The 20475-nt window shown below is 36.3% G+C and overlaps 1 protein-coding gene across 1 annotated transcript in view; it reads left to right on the top strand.

The window, feature by feature from the left end:
- Positions 1-8855, top strand: part of Stk3 (serine/threonine kinase 3) — a 266131-nt gene extending 257276 nt beyond the window's left edge. Inside the window, exon 11 of the mRNA XM_048801896.1 lies at positions 8009-8855. Coding sequence (XP_048657853.1) covers positions 8009-8167 — 159 coding nt within the window. The 3' untranslated portion in view covers positions 8168-8855. The remainder of the gene's footprint in view (positions 1-8008) is intronic.
- Positions 8856-20475: the final 11620 nt, after the last annotated feature.

The following is a 20475-nucleotide window of genomic DNA, read 5'->3' as shown; positions in this document are numbered from 1 at the left end:
CCACTGGTGCATAGGCCTATCCACAAGTATGGCTGTATGCTGGACCGGTAGTCAGTGACGGGTATGATCCAATTGCAGTGGTATCAACCTAAGACAGGAGGCTGACGCCTAGAGGTCAGTTTTTCCCATGACGGGTAAGAACCGTATGTTGAATTGGACAACCTACCAGGCACGGTCCTTAAGCCACATTGCTTGTTGTTTAATTAATCAGAAGGGGGGAGATGCTGAGGGCCATTGCTAAGTAAGAATGACGAATGACGCATGGCATGACCCAGGTCATTTGCAGTGTCATTGCATGTAAGGTGACCTTGCTCAAGGACCAGGGCGGATCCAGGTTTAGGGCTGATCCGGGTTTAGGGCATTCCCGGTTTAGGACAATCTGGGTTTAGGGCAGTTCCAGGTTTAAGGTGTACCCTGCTGGGAATAGGGCGTATCCTGCGCGCCTGCTTGAGTTCCCGTTGAGTTCTCGTGGGATTCAGAGAGTATTTGGGATTTTGCCCAGAACGTGATTTGGGCCCAGAACGTGAATTCCCCTAGAACGTGTTTGTAGAGTGCCGGTGTGAGTTCGGGAATAAAGGATTGCTGTTTGAATCTACAAGGGTGTGGTGGCTCGTGATTTTGTGCCCAGCCAGACTGCGGCAAAACATCATTTCTTCAGTATTTGTTTTTGAAAAAGCTGTGCTTCCACTGCCTTTGCATCAAATTCCTCTCCCTGTACATCATTTAGTTTGTTCATTAATCAAGCATGTGACTGTAATGTTGTAAACATTGTCAGACTACAGTATTCTCTCGCACTGTGAATGCTTGCAGATTTGAGAACCAGTTTGTTGTATAGGTTCTATTTCATCATTAAATTCAAAATTAAATTATATTAAACAGAATTAGTGTACAACATTTATAAAAGCCATTTCCAGATGAGTTATTCATTTTTTACATTTGTTCACAATGTATATATAGTTTAAAATTCTTTTATTTACTAACTTGATTTACCAGATTTTAAATTCCAGCAAACATAGATCAAAGACTTGTTATTTCAACTCTAGTTCACATCTGAATTTATTTTGGAATTAATATAATGTTATAAAGTGAGGGTAATAAGCTATATTGTGTGTTTTATATACCATCGAAAGATGTCTCATGTAACATTTCTTTACTATATTGAAAAATATAAATTCAAATTGATATAAATAAAAATATAAATTCAAATTGATTGTTAATTCATAAATATAACAATTCTAAAGTGATTTCCTTCCTTTTCAGAAAGATTTTCAGGAAATCTGATTGTGATTAAGGAAACTTTGGTCAAAATAATATTGATATTAATTCAGGAAGCTCATCTTTTCCTTCTAATGCTATTTTATCTAATCTGTGAATCTTTTTACTTCTAAGGCATTGAGCAATGCTATTTTCCAAGACACTGAAAACATCACTTCTGCCATGTTTCTCTCCCAAAACATGTTCATGCCTGTGGGAGACTTAATAGCTATAGAAATCAAGTGCCAAATATATATCAGTAGGGCTTAATCAGAAATCAAACCCAGCCAGAGATTTATATCTATAAATGATACCCAGTATATAAAAAAATTTTAAATTCTCTTAACTTCTTTTTCCTTTATCTTTTTTTATATCTGACATCTATATTAGTCATGTTTCTGCCACTGTGACAAAATCTCTAAGAAAATCAACTTCAAAGAGGAAAAATTTATTTGGCTCACAGTTTCAGAAATTTCAGTCCATGGTCATCTGGCTCAGTCGCTGTGGAACTGTGATGAAGCAAAGTATCTTGGCAGAGAAGGTATTTTGAAGCAGAGCTTTTCACCCCCATGGCATCTGAGAAGCATAGAGAGAGAAGGAAGAAAAGACAGGGACAAGATAGTCCCCAAGGGCATAACTCCAAGGACCCACTCCCTCCAAGTAGTTTCTGCCTTCTATAGTTTCCACACCCTCCCAATATTTGATTCAGCTATGAATCCCTTAATACATTAGTACATTGATGAGGTCAGAGCCTCGTGATTCAATCACTTTTTAAAATCCCCACTTCTGAACATTGCTTCATTGGAGAATTAAGCCTTCAATACATGAAACTTTGGAAGACTTTCCAGGTCCATACCATAACATGATAATATAGAGTCATTTAGAAACATACTAATATTGTTCTATTAAAATGAGAAGAGCCCCTGACTACAAAGGGATTGGGGATTATTTTCTATTGGACACTATAGACAGATTTTAAGCTCAGGGAGAAAACCTCCTTTCCCTGGATATTCTCCTCAACCATGATTTCAGTAGTAGCCTAAATGCTAATGATTCCCTTGGACTGTATCTTTAGCTTGAATCTTTCTCTTGGTTTCCTACACCACCAAAATTGCAATCTATATATGATATCTCCAACTTGATATGTTGCTTGTACCTCAAACTTACCAGGACTAAAATCAGTTTGTTTTTTTTTTTAACAACATGCCTTATTGATAGTATCAAACTCTACCTCATTACCCATTCCAGATTTAGACCTGGAGTCCCCCAAAAGCTCATGTGTTGGCATGATCCCCAATGGTAGTACTATTGATAGGTGATGGAAGCTTTAGGAAAGGAGAATCAAAGGAGTAATGCCTTTGAAGGGTTTATTTTCTCTCTCTCCTTTCCTCTCTCTCTCTGTCTGTCTGTCTCCCTCTCCCCCTCCCTCTCTTCCCTCTTCCCCCCATGATGGGGCCTCACCTCAAGCCCCACAGGTTGAGACCAAGTAGCTGTGGACTAAAACTTCTGAAACTGTGAGCCAAAATAAATGTTTCCACCTTTTAAATTGTTTTCTCTGATATTTTGCCTCATCTACCAAAAAGCTGATTAACATAGGAAATTGGTTTTGAGAAGTAAAGTTGTTGCTTTGATTGTACCCAACCATGTGGTTCAGAAGCCTTTGGAATTGGTTTGTGGGAGGAGTTTGGAAGGGTTTGGAAATGCAGTCTAGAAAAGCCTAGAATGTTGTAAGTGGAGCTTAATGGGTAATTATGGTGTGAGCTTGGAAGACCAGAATGCTGATAGGAATGCAGACAATGAAGATTGTGCTCATGAGGTTTTAGAAGAGAATGAGGACTTTATTTGGAATTGGAGTAGAGGATTCATGTTATATACTGTCAAAGTGTTTGTCTGTATTTTGCCCATGCCCTGAAACTTTGAGTGGGACTTAGATTAATGGTGATGGACTTGTTTATCTGGAAAAGGCGATTTCAAGGTTGCTTTCAGATTTGCAGTAAGAATCTGGAACAAAAAGCAGTTTGACCAGAAAAATAAGCCCATGCAAAGTTGGAGCCAGGGAAGGTGTGGTTGCTGAAGAGATTAACACAATTAAAAAGAAGCCGAGTACTTTGCACTGGGAAAATAGAATAAGATGCCTTGAGGGCACCTCAGGAATTGACCTAGACCCCCCACTTCACAGGGTCAAGGACATAAAGGTGTAAACTTGTTTGAAAGACTTTATTTGTGGAGTTGGAGGAGATTGCTGCTTACACAAGTTTGTCTAGGGAATTGGTCCCCTGGAATTCACTCCCCCGTGCTCATATGTCCAGGTACTCAGAGGCTGCTTGCAGTTGTGGTTTAGGTAGACTCAGCTACTGCTCAAATCAGTGGCAGACCTTGACCTTGTCTACATGATGCTGATTTTATAGGCAAGAATTATAGGATCACCAAACTTGAAGCCACAATCACTCCTTAATTCTTCCTTTCTCTGGACCCTTCATAATCACTCAGTAAGCAACAAAAGCCCTACCCATTCTACTTTCACATTCTCATATCCCTCTTTCCTTTTCAGTCTTCACTTCTATTTTCCTGGTTGAAACATCTTCTTACTAAACTCTTAACAGTAACCTGCTGATGGGCTTTCCTACATCCATCCCCCAACAATCCATTTTCCATATCTACTATTGGAAATATTTTTCTGAAGTTCATATTTGATCATGTCACATCTAGCATTTCTTTCTAATCACATAAAGTTTGTAGCAGTACAATTAAGATCTTTAGTGATCTGGCCTTGCCCATTCTTTCCTGCTACAGCTTCTATTCCTCCTTCCCACATAGATCTTCTTGAGTCTCAGCAGCCTGTTAGACATGCCCTAAGATGCCACACATTCCTGTGCCTTCTATGTTTCTGCTCATCTGTTTGTTTTTCCCCATACCCATCCTTTTTCTGATTTTCTACCCTCCAGTGAGTTATCTATGCACAGACTTGTCTTGCCAGCCAGATTGCAGGCTCGTTATGCGAAGACTGTTTTATTCATCTCTATGTCTACAGTACTTGATCCATAGGAAATATCCATAAATATATTGAGTCCGCTGAAGTCCCTGCCAGCCCACCTGTAGACAGCTAAATATGTACCTTATACAGAATCAGATTTCCTGTAACCTCAACCTTACACAGCTAAAAATCTGAAATCATATTTTTAAAAATATGCAAGCACTAGAAATAAAAGCTTCTGCACTAGAGACATGCTCTATGATTTTCATACCACCCTGGGCTTTTATTCACAATCTATTCTTATTTAGTTTAATGCTTTATAAGATTGTTTAATTGCTGTTCTAGTTTCCAGTATATGAACAAACCAAACCCAGTGTAGAAATACAAGAGTATATGTCCTGTGATGGCCAAGAAGATGGACTGACAATTTTCATCAGATGAAGATAAAAATCCTCCCCCCCGAAAAAAGAGAAAACTAATTTTGGCACAGATTAGTAACATGTATTACTAATAATGACTCACCATAAAGAAAGGTTGCTTTAGTTCCTCTGCCCTCCTCTTTAGAAGGCAGTATATTCTGTAAAATACTTCAATAAGATATTCTGTTCAAGATGATTGACACAAAGTTTTATCATATAAAAAAACTAAAGTTTAGGTACTTTATTAATTTACCTTATATGGGACATCTGATTATGTAATGCTGTCAGATAGTGGTTCTTCACTATCACAGAGCTGTTTTTCACAAATTTTGCATATTGAAAATATAAAAATCGGGGCTGGGATTGTGGCTCAACGATAGAGCGCTCACCTAGCACATGTGAGGCACTGGGTTCGATCCTCAGCATCACATAAAAATAAAAAATAAATTAAAGATATTGTGTCCAACTACAACTAAAAAATAAATATTTTTTAAAAGAAAATATAAAAATCTGTTGAAGGAGGAGAATTTTTCTTCTGTGCAGTTTCTTTCCTGAATTCAGTCCATTACTGTAATATAATATTTATAAACTACTGGCAGTTTGCCCCCAGTAAAGCTAGTACAAGATATTCACAGGTGTATCTTAGTGCAAAAAAATTAAAATAACAATTGTTTTCTTTGTATGATGTTATTTCTGCTAGCATTAGAGTAACCCATTTGTTTGTTCTTATTCCTTCTTATCTACCCATCTTCATGTCATGATATTTAGCAGTATAGTTGGATAATTTCTAGAAATATGTACAATCTCTACATGATTCTAGAACCAAATGTTAAATTGTGGTGTTTATGAGTGTGATACAGAAATTCATAGATGAGAAAGATTAATGTGGACTAAAATAGAAATGATATCTTGAAGAACACTGACGTGGAATTGGATCCTTTGTAGACACAGCTGGGCATATCTGTCTCAGGGAAATGTGGCCAGGTGTCCATTGGCCCTTCAACTCAATATCACCTGTTGAGAAAGTTTCAAGGTTCCCTGTTGGCTTGTTTATCCCCACAAAAATTTCAACAGAACTGAGCATAAAACTAATGTATGACTAATACATGAATTAAAAATTAATTAATAAAATATATAAGCTATAAATTATATGTGTATATTATACCATAACATAAAAAGCTAGGTTGATTTTGTGACATGACTAAAGAATAACAGAACTTATTTTGCATGTACCAGAGCTTCTACCCCAAAGTGAGTGGTGTTCATCTTCCCATTCCATTATGGGAACCTGTATACTCTTCTCTGTAACACTGCTATTTCTCAAAATATCTTTGGAACTCCTCCTCTGAATTTCCTTCAGAGGCTGACTCATTCTTTTCAGTATCCTCAGAATCTTTTTCAGCTAAGAGTAGATTTGAATTTAGGAAGGAGAAGTCACAAAGGGCCAGGTATGGTGAGTAAATCAGAGAATCGGCTGAGAAATGCTATTTTTGGTAACTATAAGTAATGAGAGTGTTTTCTAGTTTGACTCATAAAATAACCAAAAATAGTTATCATCATAAAACAAAAGGTAAGTTGGAAGTTTATCATTTTAAAGTCTAGTCTGATTGCTCTTATAATTTTCTGGCCCCAGAATTGGTCATTGTTCCCCAGAATCCTGACCTGTTTTATCTGACCTCACAGCCCCATGAAACCTGTCTATTTTTCTTTCCACATTCCCACTACAGATTCATCTTCTGACCCTCTTGTTCTCTGGCAGAGCCTCCTCCTTAGGGCCCTGTGCACTACTCAGAGGTACCTTCCCTTTCAAGAACTAGTCCAGTTCCTACTCCTGGAAGGGAATCTTTTCACTTCCTAAGTTCCACTGAATTTATAGTGAGGCTCCTTTCTTTTTGAGGAAAGGCCTATTCAAAAAAATGGTTGCTATCCCCAGGAAAATATATCCATGTTGAAGAATTTTTCCCCTGAGAAGCTTGTTCATAAACTTCTCACTATCATTTCCACCATGCATATTTGGGGCTTTGATGTTTGGGGTCTTGGAATCAGTCTTTACCCTTCCAACTAACCTCCAAGTTTCTTATTGGTAAGGAAATAGTACTCCTTTTCTTTCTTTACTGTATACACAAAAATGCTGAGTATATAATGATTGCATTCTGAAAATTTGGGGGGGGGTTTTAAAAGGTTTTTATGTTGTTGTTGTTTTTTAATCTACCTGCCTGCTACCATTGCTATCACATTTGGTTTTTATAAGAGACAGAGTTTTAATTTTTTTTGTTGTTTATAAGATAAAAGCTCAGTGTGTTAGGTTACATATCACAGGACATCCTTTAAGCCCCAGATGATATCCCTAAAATGTGTTTCTCAGGAGATAATCCATATCTTCCTGTTTTGACATATAAATAAATACTGTGAAGCTTAGATGCCATAGATCCTGTTATATAGCAGAGCAGATTTTATCCCCTTTACACATGACACGAGGACTCTCTCCTGCTGTTACACAGGAAACCAGTAAAGTATATGCTATTGTCATCTCCTGAAGCCAACATAATCAAACTGTAATGTATACAGTGAAAATTCAACAGGCACTTCATTTTCAGATTGGCCAAACCCACATCAGAACTTACACAGTTTATATCAGGTTTGGGATATTTTGAATCATGAATTTAAAACTTTATTTTATCAAAATACTTAGGGTAAAACTCTTCTGGATAATGTAATTTTCTGTTTAACTGAGTTCTTAAAATTTAAGCATTTAATAAAATGGATGGTAAACCTGTTAATTTAATGTTCATTTGATCCTGACCCAGATCTTGGATGATCTCTGATAAGTATTTGTGATTATTATAGCACTAGATGGCCGGCAAAGATATGAGATTGTAGTGACTATCCTAGAAACATATCCTGAACATCTGCTTGTTGAGAGCAATGGATTTGTCTTTGTGGTTTTTTAAACATTTTTATTAGTTGTTGATGGGCCTTTATTTTATTTATTTATATTCAGTGCTGAGAATCGAACCCACTGCCTCACACATGCTAGGCAAGTGCTTGCTCCACCACTGAGCCACAACCCCAGCCCTTTTGTACTTTTTTTAACAGATATTTTCATCAGCTTATTTTTCCTCATTTTCCCTTTCCTAAAAGCAGAGTTTTTGATTGTTTTGTTGCAAATTACTTGAGATCTTGCAGGGTGTGGCTTCTGGGTTCTTCAGGGAAGGAATTCCTGTTTTAATTGTTAAACCACACTTCAAAGGTGATGTAAAGAATCTGCTGAATTATTTATGAATGTTAAGACTCATTACACTTTAATGTTTCATGAATAATTTTACTATGTTAATATTTTGGGCTTTTTTATTATATCTAGTTAAAAAATCTAAGTTTAGAAGAACTGCAGATGCGGTTAAAAGCACTGGACCCCATGATGGAACGAGAAATAGAAGAACTTCGTCAAAGATACACTGCAAAAAGACAGCCTATTCTGGATGCAATGGATGCAAAGAAAAGAAGGCAGCAAAACTTTTGAGTCTAATTTCTCTCTGTTTTATAGCTACTCTACAGACCAAGAAACCACTAAGAATTAAAAGAATACTATGAGGTTTTTTTTAATCCCTAAGATTTATGCTCTACAGCTAGGCAAAGATCAAAAACTAATGATGGCACATATCTATGAAAGTTCCCAAAAGACACAATTTACAATTGTTTCCACTGTGTTTTCATTTTTAAACTATGAGAACAATAGAAATGTGTTCTTCTCTCTCTCTCTCTGTCAGCTGAATACCAGCAATAAGACTGTTATGAAATGAAGGCTGTATTTAGAGACCTTGAAGATCCAAAGCTATTGTTTAATTGTATAGCAATGAAGGGCTTTATGTTATAATATTCTTTACCTAGAAGCCTATTTATTATTGTATCTTCTTAGGTAGACTTATTTATTTATGCTATTTCACTTAGTTTTGTTTTTAAAAGGCAGGACAGGATAGTTTTATGAAGGTTAACAGTGATAATGTACAACCAAATTATATTTTAAGCAGGGAGCTAGGGGTACATACCTTGATTTCCAGGATAGTTTTCCAATAAAAGCAAAGTGTAATAGCGGTAGTACCCAAATGGGCTAGGCTTTTTTATATTGAAGCAATAAATTTTTACTTTTCAAAATTTTGATTTTTTGATTTTTGATATTTGGTACAAGTAGAAATATATATATATATATATATATATNGGCAGCTTGGAATACCATATATATATATATATATATATATATATATATATATATATATATATATATATATATAGTCAAACAGACCAATAATGTTTAAAACCAAAGAAATGAATGAAACTTGCACAAAAGAAAGTATAGTAAATATTTTTAAATAAATGAAACCTTAAGACGAATGTAATTTGTTAATATTGTTTCATGTTTCTTGTATAGGTCTCTTAGCTAAACTGAATCAAACTGTAATAAGCTCATCAACCTTATTTCTGTGAAAGTGTGCTCTGTATAGTCACAGGGCTTGTTGTTGATTTCATTTATTTCCTGGAATTGGTAAACATCATGTGCCTGATGATAACAAAATAGCAAAAACATTTGTACTAAACTGTGCAAGCCTTGGGGACTGGGGGGGTGGGGGAATGGTTAAAAGCATTAAAAAGAAACTCATTTCTAAGCTGAATGAACATTTGTATAATTGAACTGGGACCAGTTGTTTCCTAAGCTACATATGGCCATCTTGACAGTGTTTGTTCTTTTCTGTCTTTAATTATTATGTGTAAGTCATAAAGAAAAATAAATTTTACTGTGTCACCCAGCACATTTCACCTCTGTATCTTTTTTAAAACTCACGACCTAGACTTTCTTTTCCAAGCAAGGAAACTACAATAGGCAGGAAAGGCTAGATTGTGAAGGGATAATAAACCTAAAACTTTAGTGGCTTAACTTGACAAGGCTATTCCTTATTTGAGCCCCAGGCCCATCCCATATTGGCAGAGGACCCTGCTCTCCTCATCCACTCCCAAGGACACGCTGATACAACATTTGTGGTCATCATAATTGGGAGAGGGCCCTAGCAAGTCACTCTCACTCTAGCAGCAGTGATGTGTCAAGTAATCCATAACTCAGTATTCAGAATCAGTCACATGGCCACTCCTAATTATATAGGTCAAACAGACCAGTAATGTTTAAAACCAAAGAAATGAATGAAACTCTTGCAAAAAAAAGAAGCAAGTAAGTACAACCTTACCATGTGGCTAGAATTTGCCAATGTCTGCCACAGAAGGTACATCATCTCTGGACAGCTTCCATTCCTTTGTTTGTTTGTTTGTTTGTTTGTTTGTTTGTTTTATATATATATATTTAGTTGTAGATGGACCCAATACCTTTATTTTATTTATTTATTTATTTATTTATTTATTTATTTATTTATTTTTAATGTGGTGCTGGGGATCAAACCTTGTTAAGATGGTCAGATGAGCTGATCAACTCAACTCAGCCCTATTTCCCCCACCACCACCACCAACCTAACACCTAGCCTGGTATGACACAATCAAATGACTTATTTGCTATCATCCAAGCCAAACCCCCTACATCAAATGAAGATGTGTTCTCTCCAGTTTGCCTAAATTAGAAAATCTGTACAAATTATTTCATGAGGCCTGTTGTTAGCCCTAATTCATTATGAACAAGAGTTCTCCTTCTAATAATGTCATGTTCTGATCACAATGTAATTTTTATGTGAATAGAATTTATACCCTGTTACATCTATATCTATTTATATATAATGAACACACATATTTAAGAGAATTAAGAACAATAGATGATGTTTTATTTTAAAGCTATAGGAAATTCCAAAACATTTTAGGATAACTATCTTGAAACTTTTCCTATCTTCTCACTTCCACCCCTACCAAAAAACAAAACAAAATTTAAAAACAGGTTTTTAAGAACTATACTTGAAAGTAATCTTCAAGTCTAGTTAAGCTTTGATCAATCATGATACTTAGGAAAGCATATTTCTAGTTATTTTAATGTGTTTAAAAAGAAACCTCTTATTTTGACCTTGGTTGCTGAGAACTTTCCAAAAATAGGTAAGCGTACTTTCTGCATGCCCCCACTCTTTAATAAATACAGTATGTGAATGTAAGCGAAGCTCATGAGTCAAGGTTTACTCGTACTGCAAAGCCAGCATTGTTGTATATATTGTCCTGTAGATGAGAAAGGTTTTTCTTTGACTTTATGAACTTAGATGACTCATTTCTCCAGACTTACAATACATTGACACAGCTTATTTTTAGCATGGTTTTATGTTCAAATTATGAGCTACTTTGGCCTATATAAGAAGAAAAATATATTTATTTAAATAGATTTCAAAATAATAATAAAAGCACTTTGGGGGTACTTACTATGTGTCAGACAATCTTACCTACATTACTTACCTGCTTTTATATTTCTTCTGCTTATTTACTGAAGCACAGCCCCCAAGTCACGCTCTACTCACTGATGGGTATGCAGCTTCTCTTCTCTAACGGAAATTATATAATACGTTAATAAGATGTTTTTAACTTAGTCACAGGAAATCTTTTCAAATTTTTGACACATTAACATTCAGTAGGAATGCTATTTTTGTTTCCTATTCTATATGATAAAGATTAATGATTAAAATAAATCCTGAAAATACTGATATTCTAAATAGAACATTAAAAAAATAATTGGAGTTACATTGCTTTACCTAACCATTATTAGGCACAGACATTTAATTAGATATTTCATCAAAATGCTATTTTGGAGTACAAGGTATTCTTTTTTTGGCACAGAAAACTATGAATCTAGAATCTAATGAGCGCTATTATTTTTTGCTTGTTTGAGCAATGTGATGCAACCTAGACCCAGGGAATTGTATATACTTTAGGTGGGCAGTCCCATACCACTGAACATGTGCTCCAGGGTGACATGTCCTCCAGGAATCCAGTCCAAGTCCACACAAAACATCTTCACCCCCAGCCAACCACTTCCCAGTCCTTTATGGGTCACAGAAAGACACAAAACCAACTCCATTCTTCCATCAATTCTGTAAAAACAATTCCAAGTTTATGTCCTTCTCACATCATTAGCCAGATTCCCTACCACTAATTTCTTCACTGGATTAATCTACCTAAATAAAAATTCTGATCTTTTTCTCACTTTTCTGCTCACACTGTATTGCCTACCCAATTACAGGGAACTCTGCCTCCTGATATTCAAGATCTGCAATATCCTCAACTGACATTTATGGCCTCATCTACTGTTATTTCTTTATTTGAAAGAGACCTTTCTCTCCTCTAAACAGAACTGCTTCCAAGCCCATTATAGTGATTCTTTTATCTTGCTGGGTTGTGAGGTTCTTGAAAGCAGAGATGTTTATCCGTCTTGTTTCACTACATTTCTTGCCAGTATATTAGATATAAATTGATATTAAAGTTTCATTAAATGCAGTGAGCTCAAACGATTAAATTGTCATCATTAATCATATAGGCTGTGTCTTAAGCATCCAGTCACTGTTACAACAACATCTACCATTGTTTGAGCTAAGTCATGTACTTTTGATACATTATCTGAAAACTTCACAACAAAATGCATATTCCTTCCAATGAAAAAGAAAGGAAAGATTAGAAGGAAAGGATTGGAGAGATTAAATGAGGTCACATAGCTAGTTAATGCCAGTATGGGCTTTAAACTTCCATCTGTCTCCAAATCTTTGCTTTTTCCACTAGACCACATTGTCTAATAAACACAGGAGGTCTGGTTCTAGAATGTTGGATAGGGTTGCTAAGCCTGCCTGCTCATCTATTTAGGAGATAATTAAAACTTAGAAGAAGATCATTGGTTAGCTGTTTTTACCTTTTTCACATTTCATTGGAACCTGTGTTTCCTGAAATGACATCCTTTCTGCACGTTCAGAAAAATGCAGGGTGCATTTACTCAAGCTTCCAAGATGAGTTATAGAGGATGTTTTTCCTTTATTATTAGGATACATGTGGAGTTCTTGCGCCTTGAACACTGGTTTTTTGGTAAACTATAATGTATTCTATTATCTCCCTTACCAGTTTTTCTTTGATAATGAGTACTTTAGGGAAACATTTGTCAGCATAGTGGAACGAGTCTAGCATCAGAAGCTCAGTGACAAGGGTTCCAATCCCAGTTCTTTACATATTTGTTATCCTGGGCAAAAATAACCCTACCAATATGTTTCAATTTCTTTATGTGTAATAATGCAGCAGTTATGAAGATCAAATATGTACATGTGAAACACTTTTAATATAAAGTTCCTAGCGTAGGACACTGAGTGTTAGCTCAAAAAGAAAATTTTAATCCTTTTTGGTTTAGTGCATTGTTTTTGCAAGAAAAAGAAAGAAAAAGACTTTGTTTGTTGATAAGCAAATTTATTGTTACTTCTAAGGTGAATTACACCCTTCTAGAACCCAGACATGTTTTCCGTTAAGGGCTGGCTTAGTCTACTCTCAGGTAGTGGTTTGTACTGAGAAGAATCTAACATTTGATTTTTAAAAGTATTTCCTTTTTACACAGAGCAAAGTTGTATTAAGCTAAACTTTTTTTCAACCTCTCTTTACAACTATTTCTGTTATATGGGATTATTATTAAGGTTTGGACATTTATTCATATATTGCCACATTTGTGAAGACCCATCAGGAAATTTCAGCCCCTAAAGTTTTGTTTCACAAAAGTGTTAGCATTCTTGTTCCTTACAAAGGTGAATTATGTAATTTACTTGGCCCCAGTTTACTTTCATTCCAGGAAACTCAAAATCAAGTTTACATTTTAATAGCCTTATGAGATTCTGTGATCTGCAAATCTATATTTCCTGATCCTGTATTTATAAAAACTGAAAACATTTTTTAAAGGAATTATCTGGAGGTATGAGTTCGTTCACTGTACACAGTAAGAGCTGGTTCCCTACCATGTGTAACCTTTATATTGTTTTCATAGGGTACTTATGAGTGTGTCAAAGTGATTAGTTGTTCAGGTTCAGGGTCTGGAGCACTATTGGAGTTTTCCATGTGGGAGTATGCCACCCAGGTTCCAGAAGACTCAGATAACTGTCCTTCCTCTTCTGGAAGGAACTAAGAAAAAATACCATAATTGTCCTTGGTCCTCACACCTTCTTCCCCCTGACCTGTTCAAATCACATGTACACAAAAACTTTCCAGGAAGTACCTTCTAGCCCCAGGCCAGATCACAGGTCAAAATCCCTTAAAAAAATCTGTTTACCTTTGTATTTTACCATTTTTATTATTCTATTCATAAACGACTTCGTATTTTCAATGAAAAGAGAAGGATATGAACAATAAAAAAGAGAAGAGCAAAAGAACAAAATTCTAAAACATGATACCAATGACAGTTTTAACCAAAAATTACAAAATAGAATCATACCCATATATCCTTTTTTTATGAGGAAGCACTAAGAGCTAATGAGTTCTAAAATTTTTCTTGTAGAAAACCCAGTGTCTGCCTGTGTTTAATCAAGCAACTAGTTGTCTTAAATTTTTATAGGATTTTCCAAGGTGATCTGTAATTAGCTGAGTGGAAGCTAAATAAAACCTGAGACTAGAGCGCTCAGCTTTTAAACATTCTCTTTCTAATGTTTCAGTGTGTACAGAGCATGCTGGATGGGGGCAATTCTGCAGCTGTGCATTTTCAGCCTTTCCATTTATTCCATGACAGCTTTCTTTCCTATTTAAAAAGAAAATATTCTTGGCAAGAATATTCAAATGAGAAGACATAATAGCACTTGGAACAGAAGACTTTGATGTTAAAAAAAAAAAAAAGATACACTGAGGAATCTGAAATGTAGAACTGTTTAATTATTAATGAATTGATATGAAAATTCATGAATTCATTCTATGTTGACCTTTCAGAAAGTATATAAAAGGTTTTTTTTAAGTATACTAGCTGATGACCGTAAATCAGTTCACCCTCTTAGAATGTGATCTTTGAAAATTATACCTGATAGTATCTGATATTAATGGACTACTGAACCTGAGCCTTAAAAGTTGCCACAAAGTGCTTTATTATTTTGAAGGCAAATTAATTGCCTTAACAAACCAGTAGTGATTTAGAATATGATTTGAATCTGAATATGGTAGGCGGTCATAGAAGTTCACTGAGAATGTTTTGAAGTTCTTTATGCAAAGTTATTTCAATTTCATTACTAATGAGCTTCTGGGGTTTTATTCTTGTTCAGTGAATCCTGATGCCTTACCCAGTCCCCTGACATTTATCCAAAGCAGTAATAGCAAATATATACAAATATACATAATATCCACCCATGGTACCGTACCATTTCTGACTTGGCTGAACAAAAACAACAGATTCTCCTGGCAGAAGGGACCTATCCTTACCTTGTCCAAACTGAGGCAAATCCATTTCTTCAGTTCTTAAGGTTGTTGTAAAAGACAAGCACACTTAAATCTCTTATGCATTGGAACTCATCAAAGGTAGGTGACTTTGAAGCTTGCCACTAACTTGCTTGATGAACATGAATGAGTTACTTAATCCTTCCTAAAAGTCTCCACTTCTTTATCAAGAGAAGACAATTTGAGGGTTATGAAGAGGAAATGAGACAGGGATGTAAGCCTCAGAACAGTACCTGGCACCCACTGAGCACCAGGGGCCTGCTCTTTCTTTCCTCATCCACAACCATCCACTGATCACTATCTCTGTGCCAGCTTCTATGCTAAGTGTGATCACAGAAAAGAAGACGTGGTTTCTGCCTAGATGGTGCTTACAGAGACATAAACAAATCTGGTAGCAAGTGGCAGTGAGAAAGGCTGCACTTAAGAATTATTCAGACTGGGTTTAAGGACAGGGAGAAGGGTATTTGGAGAAGGGAAAAAGACATACAGAAAGGCAGAGATGAGAAACAATCTTTAGTGTACCTTTCAGTGTCTGAGAAAGTTCACTACTCAGTAAAAGCATTTAGGAAAAATGTGTTGAGGATGATTTATATTGCCCTCTCTGTCCTACTTGTGAGGAGAATTTATAGAACCATGTAGTCTGTACCCATCACCAAAAGAAACTCTTTAAATAATTTTCTAGATAAGTTAATTCTAAGTAATAGCTGACCAATTCCATGGTACCAAGATGTACTAGTCATACTGAACTATACTCATTTCTATTATTTAATAAGTATCTAGAAATAATGTTATCTGCGGAGGCTTACTGAGGTTAAGTGTTGGGCAAAGAGTGGAGAGAGGTGGGCAGATGGCTGGCAGAGCACCTGCGGAAACAGGCTTAAGTCCAGCTCTTCAAATATGGTTCACTAGCCATGTGCCCTGAGGGAAAAGTTCATCTCATTTTGTCAGCAATTTCCACTTTCCACCCCACTCCCTTGCTGGGGATTGGGCGCAGGACCTTGTGCATGCTAGGCTGCTTTACCACTTAGCTGTAGAGGGCTTACCTAAGTGCTTAAGCACAATCCCTAGTCCCTACTTTTAATTAAGGCAATTTACAAAGAAAGATGTATCAAGAATAACAAAGTAGCATAAATTAAGACAAATGAGAAAAGATAAATAGAAACCAAATGTAGGAAAGAAATTTGAATCATTAATGAAAATTTTTTACTGTGAATTTAGTCTAAAGCTTCCTTAAAAACCAAAGTGAAGAAGGAAACCAAAAAGAGTTTGTTATCTAACTGTGGTGTCCAACATGAAATCCACTAGCACTTGAAATGTCACCAGTCCAAACTGAGAGGTGCTGTGAGTATAAAATACACTCTTATTTCAAAGATTTAGCACAAAAAAAGGTAAAATATCTCAGTTTTTTATATGTATTGTCTATTGAAATAATATTTTAGATATGTTAGGTTAAAATATTAAAAATTAGTTTCATCTGTTTGTTTTTACTTTTTAAAAATGTGGCTACCAGAAAATTTAAAATTATAGGTATAGCTCACTTTTGTAGTTCATATTATATTTCTATTGGATAGTGATAATGTATAAGATAAAAGCATCCACCAACCAATGAATAGAAAATAAAATGTGGTATATCCATTCAAGGAATATAGTTCAGCAGTAAAAAGGAATGAAATAATGGGTACAGAGTTCTTTCTAGGGTAATGAAATGTTCTAAAATTGATTATGGTGATGACTGCACAACTCTGTAAGTATGTTTAAAACCATGGAATTATAAACTCTAAAAAATGAACATATTATATCTTTGTCATAATCATAAAGATAAAAAACCTTGGAATTTGAGAAAGCAAAAGACAAAAGCTTAAAACCCAACTATTAGCACCTAGATAGAAAGTGGCTCTCTAAGGGCAACCACTAGGTAGCATACCATCAATATTCAATCCAGTCAGTATTCAGTTATCAATATTCTCAGAGTAAATACATGGGTGAATTGTGCAGGTCTATCTTTTATTGTGTTTCTAATATGTGCTAATGGCATCATGTTAGATTCAGTAAACATATATGTATGCTACCTTCAGCTTAGACTTCTGAAAATTCCACAGCCAGGCATTCTTAATGCTCCACATATACCTCAATTTCAATGTGACCAAACACTCTTGCCCTGTATTTTCTGTCCAATTGGTACCACCGTCATCCATCCAGTGGCCAATGATAGTAACCTGGGATTCCACTTTGAATCTTCATTGCCTTTCACTTACGCCATTCTATCTCTCTGCCAGTTCAGGCTTCCAAATAGTTCTTGAATCCGAGTCCTCCTGTCTGTTCTCCCTCCTCTATCCAGGCCCTTAATGTCTCCTGACTGGATTATTGCAGCAACCCTTTAACTGATCTTTGCTCCTGGCACCTAAATCAATCCCCACCACCATCTGCTGGCACTATCACCCTAAAATGCCATGAATTTCCATCACTTGCAAGACAAAGTTCATTAAAGCAAACATGGCTCTCCATGACCAGGACCTTGCCTCCCTCTCTCTCCTCATCTCTGGATACTCTCAGTACCTATGTCTGCCAGAGCACCTGCCCACCCTCCTGAATTTGAAGTGACCAACTCTCATTCTATCAGTCCAGCTCGGGAACATCTCCCCGTAGGCCTAGATATGGGTCACTGTACCTTCCGTGTTGTTATAGCATTTATTTAGCCTGTCTGCCCTGCCAACCATAAGCCACCTGAGGGTCAGGACCGTGCCCACATTTTTTCTCATCTCCAGAGCACCAGTGCAGGCCCCAACATATATTCATTGAATACTAATGAACTGCAGGTAAAAGAAACATGATTTAAATTTGGAATCTAGAGAAATGGTTAAAAGTCTTATAAACCCAATTTTTAAGTGATAAATGCCCTGTGTGTCTCCATGAGGCATGAATCATGTCTGTTTTTCTCATCACTGTCTCCAATATCATTCAGTACTTGCAGGATAAGTGAATGGGAAAACGAATGAATGAACAGAGGTGCAGGCAAAGAAATATGTTGAAAACAAACTGCTTCCATGAGAATGGGTCTAACAATGCAAAAATTGTCCTTTGTATCATTTCCCAAACCTGAGTCAGATCATTCCTGAAACCTAAGGAAGCATTTATTTTGCCCTGGAACAAATAATTATCTAATTGGTCATGAAAGTTTAGATGACACATGTTGGTGTGTCCCCGCATTCAACCACATTGTAGAGCCTGGATGAATATGGCCCACTCTCCAAAGGGAGAGACGTGAGCTTCTTTACTGTTTGTGTGGAGTGAAAATGGTCACTTCTCCAGAATTCTTCAGAGAGCATGTCTAGACTGATTCATGCAAGACAGAATGATGTGTCACAGATGCTTCACAAAAATAAGAAAAAGAGAATGTAGTCTTTTTTTTTTTTTTTTTTTTGGCTTTGGCTTTGGCTCTGCGATGGTTGCTTTTTGTTCTTATAATTCTATAGTCAATAATATAGAAACATGAACAAAAATGAAGAGATATCTTTAATTTTTCAGGTAGAGCAGTGGGTGAGAAGGCATGAGAATGCCAATTCTGGGGAAAGGGAAGAGCAAGAGGAATGGCCAACAAATTTGACAACAGGCCAGAGGCTTGAGGCAAAGCTGAAGCCAAGAGATTCCCAACATCTGTAATGGCACGTGGCAGATTCTTAATAAGTGTGGGCCGAACGAATAAATGTGGAGGGTAATACTGACTTTCCATCTGACTTTAAAGAAAACCCTTTTAATTGTGTTGATTTACATTTTAGTGGTTATGGCTCAGCTTTGGACACAGAAAGAAGGGGGATGGAGCCCAGCTCTGCCACTTCCCAGTGGCATGGACAAGGCACTCAGTCTCCAAATGAAGCTATTATGCATCTAATTGATCATCAGAGGGACGTGTTTAAATGAACTCTGGTACAACCACACAATGCAGTCGAAAAGAATGAGGATGGTCTTTATAAAAAGTTATGGAAAATTTCTGGAAAATGTTAAGAAGTTTCCAGAATAAAGCCACCCACAAAACCACTTCCCCATTCTCCAGGTATAGAGATATGTAAATTTGTAGAAAAACTCTGGAAGGACGTACACCAATGCAGCAATAGCAGTTATTCGAAGTAGGGGACAGATATTGAAGGGTGGTGACCATGTGTGTTTTGAGTAAGTTTTTTATGTAGATTTTAATTTTTAATAACAAATGCATTCAACTATTACTTGTAAATTACTGTACCTTAAAACTACATTTAAAATATCTACATCCTAGTACTGGGTCAAAGGCTAAAATGAAACAATGACTATAAATGCATTGCCTGACAGGAAAAAAAAAAAAAAAAACCTCTTATTACATAGACTGTGTACACCATTCCCAGTAAGGATTCCTGGAAAGGGCAATGGGAACCTCAGGTCTAAGAACCAGCTCCATGCCTGTCACTTTCTTTACAACGGTCCTTCCTATAAGGTACATGTTATGTGTGACATTGGGCTAGTTACTCTCTATGCTTCAGATTACTCATCTACCACAGGGAATAGTAATAGGACCTATTTTATAGATATGGTAAGAAAGTTAATACATGGGAAGCTCTTGAAATAGTAGTTAGTGAATATTAACTATTAACATGACATTATCATCTATATACTTGACCTAAGAAGACAGATGCTTTAAAGATGGTATTACTTAACCCAATTCATGCGGCTAGTAAATATCTGACCTAGAATTTTAATGAAAATTTCTGCGAGATTTTTACACTGTACGCGTGTGTGCACACACACACACATACACATAAACAAAATATGGGCAGGATGGGGTTATGTGGTTTAAAGAATGCAGAGTTTTAATTTGGGATAATGAAAAAGTCAAGAGACAGTGAATATGGTTGCCCAACGATATGAATAGACTTAACGCCACTGAATTGTGCACTCAAAGTGGTAAATTTTATGTTATATATATTTTATCACAATTAAAATTTAGAGGGGCTGGGGTTGTACCTCAGTGGTAGAGTGCTTGCCTCGCATGCATAAGGCCCTGAGTTTGGTCCCCAGCACGGCATAAAAATGAACAAATAAAAATAAAGATATTGTGTCCATCTATAGCTAAAAAATATATTTTAAAAAAATTTAGAAAAATAAATTAAAAGAAAATAAATTTCAAAAAACTGAAATAGAATAAATTTGCCTGAAGACTGCCAGTCTAGAAACTATAACCGCCTCCCAACAGCCTATGCCTGGGGCTCTCGGCCTCTGGCTGTGCCTCCTACATTTGCAAGGTCTAGATTCCTTCCATCACCCCAAGGCCCCACCATCCACCCTCCCAGCAGCCTCCCAAGCCCTCTCTCAGCCTTCAGTTTGGTGTAGCTTGTCCCAGTGGAGTTTGAAGCTGGCAGCAGCTGTCCCTGGTCCTGTCTGGTCCTGTTCTTAGGAATC

Source organism: Marmota marmota, unplaced genomic scaffold (assembly GCF_001458135.2).
Source record: "Marmota marmota marmota unplaced genomic scaffold, marMar, whole genome shotgun sequence".
Lineage (NCBI taxonomy): Eukaryota > Metazoa > Chordata > Mammalia > Rodentia > Sciuridae > Marmota > Marmota marmota.
The sequence above is the reverse complement of the archived record's forward strand: the minus strand, read 5'-3'. Positions and strand labels throughout refer to the sequence as shown.